The sequence below is a fragment of the Lipotes vexillifer genome, unplaced genomic scaffold, assembly GCF_000442215.2.
Source record: "Lipotes vexillifer unplaced genomic scaffold, Lipotes_vexillifer_v1.1 scaffold987, whole genome shotgun sequence".
Lineage (NCBI taxonomy): Eukaryota > Metazoa > Chordata > Mammalia > Artiodactyla > Lipotidae > Lipotes > Lipotes vexillifer.
Genome location: NW_006787426.1, coordinates 228,132 through 233,410, shown reverse-complemented (window position 1 = coordinate 233,410; position 5,279 = coordinate 228,132). Strand labels below are relative to the sequence as shown.

Sequence of the window (5,279 nt, the reverse complement as noted above, 5' to 3'; positions counted from 1 at the left end):
GAGCTTCGGCTCCACCTGCTTCCTCCACAGAAACTGGATGCTGTCATTGGCACCGAGCCCAGTGGGGCGCCAAGCTCCTCGTGGTGGCCTGGGGAGGCCTGGGCAGGCTTAAGCATCAGACCTAAGCGGTCATCAGACGGTCGGGCCAGCAGCCTCCGGGGCCCCTTCCATTCAGCAGTGTCTGCTGCAGCATTATGTGTCTTCTGTCGGGGCCCAGGGCTGGCCAGGGACCTGCAGCCTGGACCACAGCAGGCAGCCCCGCCTGGCACTGTCCAGACCCCATGGAGGGACCTGCCATGTTGAGGGCCCCTGGGGGCCCCTGGCTGGCCTCTGCCCCCTGGGACAGTACTCTTTTCTTCATGTCTGACTGCTGGTGTGTCTTCCTGGTGAGTACCGTGGATGACAGTCGGGGACCTTGGCCGTGTCCTTGGGCTTATTTTAGGACTGAGCAGGAATTAGTCATTGCAGAGACCCGCTGCTTTAGGTACCTCCCGACCCTGGGGTCTCTGAGCTGGCTGCCAATTAACAGTATCCCCGTGGGCTGACAGACCTCCTCCCGGACAGGGATGAAATGTTCCCTTGAGACCGGCATCAAAACAGCAGCTAATTAATGAGAGGATGTTTCCTTTCACACACTTACTCCAGTGTTGTCAGCAGTAAATGCAGCTTTGGGGGAAGCTTTCTGGCCCCATGGGAGGAGGGCCAGTGTAAGCCTGGCCATCCAATTGGCACCTGTGTTGGCTGTGAAGTGTGTCTCCTCAGGGCTGGCAGTTGGGGACTTGCCCATGTGGCTGTTGCAGAAGTGGGAGTGGACACAGAGGCTCCCATGGCTCAGGTCACTCCTGCCCAGTGAAGCTCCCTGGCCTCCATGCTACGTTTGGAGGCAGGTGTTCCCAGATCCCCCTGGTTCCGATTCTGTGACTTGGCGGAAGTGGCAACCTCATGCAGGCGAGAGCCCTGGGAATGCCCGACACTGTTCTCTCCCTCTCTGCCTTGCACCAGCACCTCTCCTGGCAGCGCCCAACAAGCCTGGTGTGTGCCAGGCAGGGCAGGTCAGACCCTGAGCTAGTGGCCAGTGGGATGTTGAGTTGCATCCCCGGCCTCTGCCCACCAGGTGCCAGAAGTGCCTCCCCCACCTGCTGTTGGGGACAGCCAACGGTATCACCAGAAGCTGCCAGTGTCCCCGGGGGTGCAGAGTCACCCTGGTGAGGCCCCTGGACACGTGCGGTCAGAGGCACAGGGCCCTTAGCAGAGCGCCCTGCAGCTGCGGCCTCCACAAGCAGAGGACTTTGGGACGCTTGGCTGGTGGGGCGGGGTTGGTGCTCACCACGGAGCTGCTGCCCAGGCCCTAGGCCCCCACTGCTTCTGCCCCAAGACATCCGGGTGCAGGCCGGACTCTGGCCCCCCGAGGAAGCTGCTGCGGGACCCTGGGCCTCTACCACGGAGCTGGCCCAGAGCAGGCCCTGCCCAGCCTTACTCGGGCGGGCACTATGACCCGATGGGGAGAGGAGCGTGAGTTGGCGGCGGGGTTCCCGTGTGAACACTTTCTCCCTGGGTGACCCCTCTCCATCCTACGAGACCGTGAGTGCACAGTTGAGTCCCTGGCGGTGGCCCCCAGGCTCCCCACCCACAGAGAGGGCGGGCAGGAGGGTGGGCGTGGGGAGGTCAGGAATCAGAATAGCCAGTGTGTGTATGTTTAACTGAATCACTGTGCTGTACACCTGAAACTAACACAACATTGTTAATCAACTGTATTCCAATATAAAATTAAAAGGTTAAAAAAAAAGAATCAGAACAGACACTGACAGGGCTGAGGGTAGACAGGGGCTGTAAACAGGGACTCTGGGGTCCAGGGGAAGCTGCACCTGCATTCTCTCCTGATCACCTGTGGGGTTCAGGTGACCCCAGCCTCCACATGTGAGCACTGCTGGGTGCAGGGGAGGGGCAGAGAGCTCTGGGCCCCCCATAGGACTGAAGCCAAGCTCTGAACTCAGGCCACTGATACAGCCCTGCTGACCTCAGCTCCCCTGCATCAGGGAGGACCTGGGTGCTGCAGCCGGATGCACAGTCCTGCTCAGCACCCCGTCCAGCCCCGAGTGGCTTCCGGGGCTCAACCCCAGCAATGGGGGCGGGTGGGGAATGGGGTAGCGACAGAGCCTTCAGGAGGGGCTGAGGCCGGGCTGCGGCATCCCAGTGGCTGTGTGCAGGGCCTGGCATTAGGAGGGGTCAGGAGGTACACTGCCTGGGGGGCCAACCCCCCTCCTGAGAGCAGCTCTCCCCATCCATACAGACGGCAGCAGCCTGCTGGACTCCATGGCCAGCGGGATGCGTCTGATTGTGAGCTGCGTGTCCTCCTTCCTCATCCTGTCGCTGCTGCTCTTCATGGTCCATCGGCTGCGCCAGAGGCGCCGGGAGCGCATTGAGTCCCTGATTGGAGCAAACTGTGAGTGCCCAGCCCTGCCGCCCACAGTGGCTCGGCGGCGGTCCCAGGGCAGGGAGGAGGAAGACAGGGCTGCCCGGCAGCTGTGCCCTGCCTGCTCCTGCTCCCACTCCCAGGCTGAGCCACACGAGTGTGGTGGGAGGGCCGCCAGCCCTGGCCCCCCAGGGTGTGTGGGCACCTGCCAGGGCAGCCTGCCCGCTAAAGACGTTGGACACCCGTGGCTGGTGGCAGCTTAGGGAGCATGGCCCACCCTCCTCAGCCCATGTTCTCTGCCACAGCCTGTGCCTGCGTAGAGTTTCTGAGATTCCTCCTTGTCTCAGTGAGCAAGCCAGGAGGCTTCCCAGTCCCTGTGGGGAGTGGGGCTGAGGATCATGGTGACAGGGGACCACAGCTGCTGTGTTAGGGCCCCAGGGCCTCCGAGGGCACATGTGTCAGGTCTGAAGGCCCCACATCACGGTGAGCCCTCCTGGAGATGGAGCTGCAGGGTGGGCAGCATGCCGAGGCCGTCGCGGTCACGCCCAGGGTGGGCAGCATGCCGAGGCCGTCGCGGGTCACGCCCAGATGGCGCTGAGAGCCCGGGTTCTGCAGGCCGGAGCTTGTGGGTGGGTGGGTGGGGCTCCCAGTGTGGATGGCAGGTAGCAGCCAGGCACAGGCGTGTGACTATCGGAGTGCGGGGTGCCCTGGGCCTGGACGTGGCAGGTCCAGCCCAGGAGTGATGGCTCCCTGCTTGTTTCTCTCTCCGACCGCCCAGTGCACCACTTCAACCTCGGCCGAAGGATCCCCGGCTTTGATTATGGCCCAGATGGGTTCGGCACAGGCCTCACACCGCTGCATCTCTCCGACGATGGGGAAGGCGGTACTTTCCATTTCCATGACCCTCCCCCTCCCTACACCGCATACAAGTACCCGGACATCGACCAACCCGATGACCCGCCGCCACCCTACGAGGCCTCCATCAACCCGGACAGCATGTTCTACGACCCTGCAGGTGATCCCCAGGGCAAGGGAACCATGGGTCACAACCAGCTGGCATGCAGGACAAGGCCCTGTGGCCTCCCAACTTCTGCCCAGCCTTCTGCTTTTGCTTTGGTTTTCCCTTTAAGATGGTGCCACTGTCTGGGGTGGGCACACTCTTCCCAGGGTCGCAGATGGCCACTGGCAGTGGTCTCCCTGCCCCTGCCTCCCTCCCGGGAACTACTGTTAGTGAGCACCCCTCGGGGCCCCCCCAGCAGGGCCCTGTGGGGAGCGGGGTGCCCGGACGCTGGGCTGTCGGACATGGTGCACATGTGGTGAGCTGAGGAGACACCCCCTCGGCATGCCCTCCTGTCCAGCGGTCACTTGAGTCTGTTGTTCATCTGATACTATGGAAAATCATTCCTCACAGGTGAAGCAGAAAGAATAGCAGGTGTCCTGCCCATGGCCTGACCTGTCCCTGTCCCTGGTGTGCGCGCCCGTGTCCCATCCCAATTCGCTGTGTGTTATACACACATACACACGTAACACAGCAGGCTGGGCTTTGCAAGGCTGGCACTGCTGTGTTCTTGGTCTCTTCCCGTCAGTTAGTCCCGTCCTTCGTGGTCTGTACCGGCAGGAAAGCCTTGGATTTGACCTCTGTCCTTGGGACACTGATTGTCACAATATGCTGTCCAGGGGGCCAGGGTGGGTAGGACGAGGGATGCTTCTGGGAGAGTGAGTCCCAGATGCCTCCGTAGACCAGGCTGCAGGGGAGCAAATGCTCCCCGGGGCAGGATGGCAGGACTGCTGGGCCGGGGATGTTGGCCAGGGGAACGGTGGTGCTGGGTCCCTGAGCCCCGAGCTTTCAGAGAGCATCTGCAGGAATAAGGAGGGGCTGCCACCAGGTCTCCCTCAGACCAGGGTGTTCTGCAGACCCCCATACAATTGGCCGGGCTGCCTGCTCTGGCCCATCTCCTGCACTTTCCCCCGTGTTCCAGCCCATGTCTAATGCATGTGAGCCCTGCCTGGACCCCCAGAGTCTGAGAGGGTTTCCCCCTCCCCTCCCTTTGATCTGCTGACTCAGTCAAAGCATGTCCCCTACGCACACATCATGCTTTGCTCACGGCTGTACCCCTGCTCCAGCCCCACGCAGCCCACTTGCATGGCGAAGGTGCGGGGTGAGCACGGTGGAGCCCCGTGGGGCAGGCTTTCCCCTGCCCAGCGGTGTTGGTGGGAGCAGGCAAGCAGGAAGAGCATACCCCGAGCCAGGACCACCCCCTGCTGACCCCCATCTCCTCCCGCAGATGATGACGCCTTTGAGCCAGCAGAGGCTGCCCAACTGACCACAGGGGATGGTGGTGGTGAGGGTGCAGCGCCCCGGCGCCTGGAGCAGCCCCTGCCCACCCCCAGGGCCTCTCTGGCCGAACTGGAAGACTCAGCCGACAGCAGCAGTGTCCTCCTCGTGCCCCCTGACCCTGCCCAGAGTGGCAGTGCCCTGGCCACAGAGGCGCTGCCAGGGGGCGGCCGCCACAGCCGAAGTTCCCTCAATACCGTGGTGTAGAGGACGGCGGGCCCGCGGCCCAAATGGGCAGGGAGCACCTGTTTGCCGTCGAGAAAAACGCTGATCCCCTGAGTGAGCCTGGACCCAACTGCACAGCCGCACCCCTGACGGCAGGCACATAGACACTGCACCAGCCCCCAGGGCGCCAGCACCTGCCTGAGGGTCTTTGGGGGCTTCAAACACACGCGTAGCTTTGGGTCACTGTCTTTTTCTTTTTAAACGGCAGAAGGATGACAGAGTTCGTGAGACCACACGTGTCAGGAGCAGGGAACAAAGGAGGCGCCGTATGCTCTAGTGGGGCTGGACACTCCAGCTCTGATGGAC

At 62.6% G+C, this 5,279-nt stretch overlaps 1 protein-coding gene across 4 annotated transcripts in view; it reads left to right on the top strand.

Annotated features, from left to right (window-relative positions):
• The window catches only part of DGCR2 (DiGeorge syndrome critical region gene 2), a 70,072-nt gene extending 65,049 nt beyond the window's left edge, over positions 1-5,023 (top strand). For 3 of the 4 annotated variants that reach the window (XM_007460011.1, XM_007460008.1, XM_007460009.1), the window contains 3 exons: positions 2,291-2,443; positions 3,192-3,428; positions 4,699-4,955. In XM_007460011.1, coding sequence (XP_007460073.1) covers positions 2,291-2,443; positions 3,192-3,428; positions 4,699-4,955 — 647 coding nt within the window. Of the gene's footprint in view, positions 1-2,290; positions 2,444-3,191; positions 3,429-4,698 lie in introns of all 4 variants that reach the window. The other variant, XM_007460010.1, reaches the window with a different exon arrangement.
• Positions 5,024-5,279: the final 256 nt, after the last annotated feature.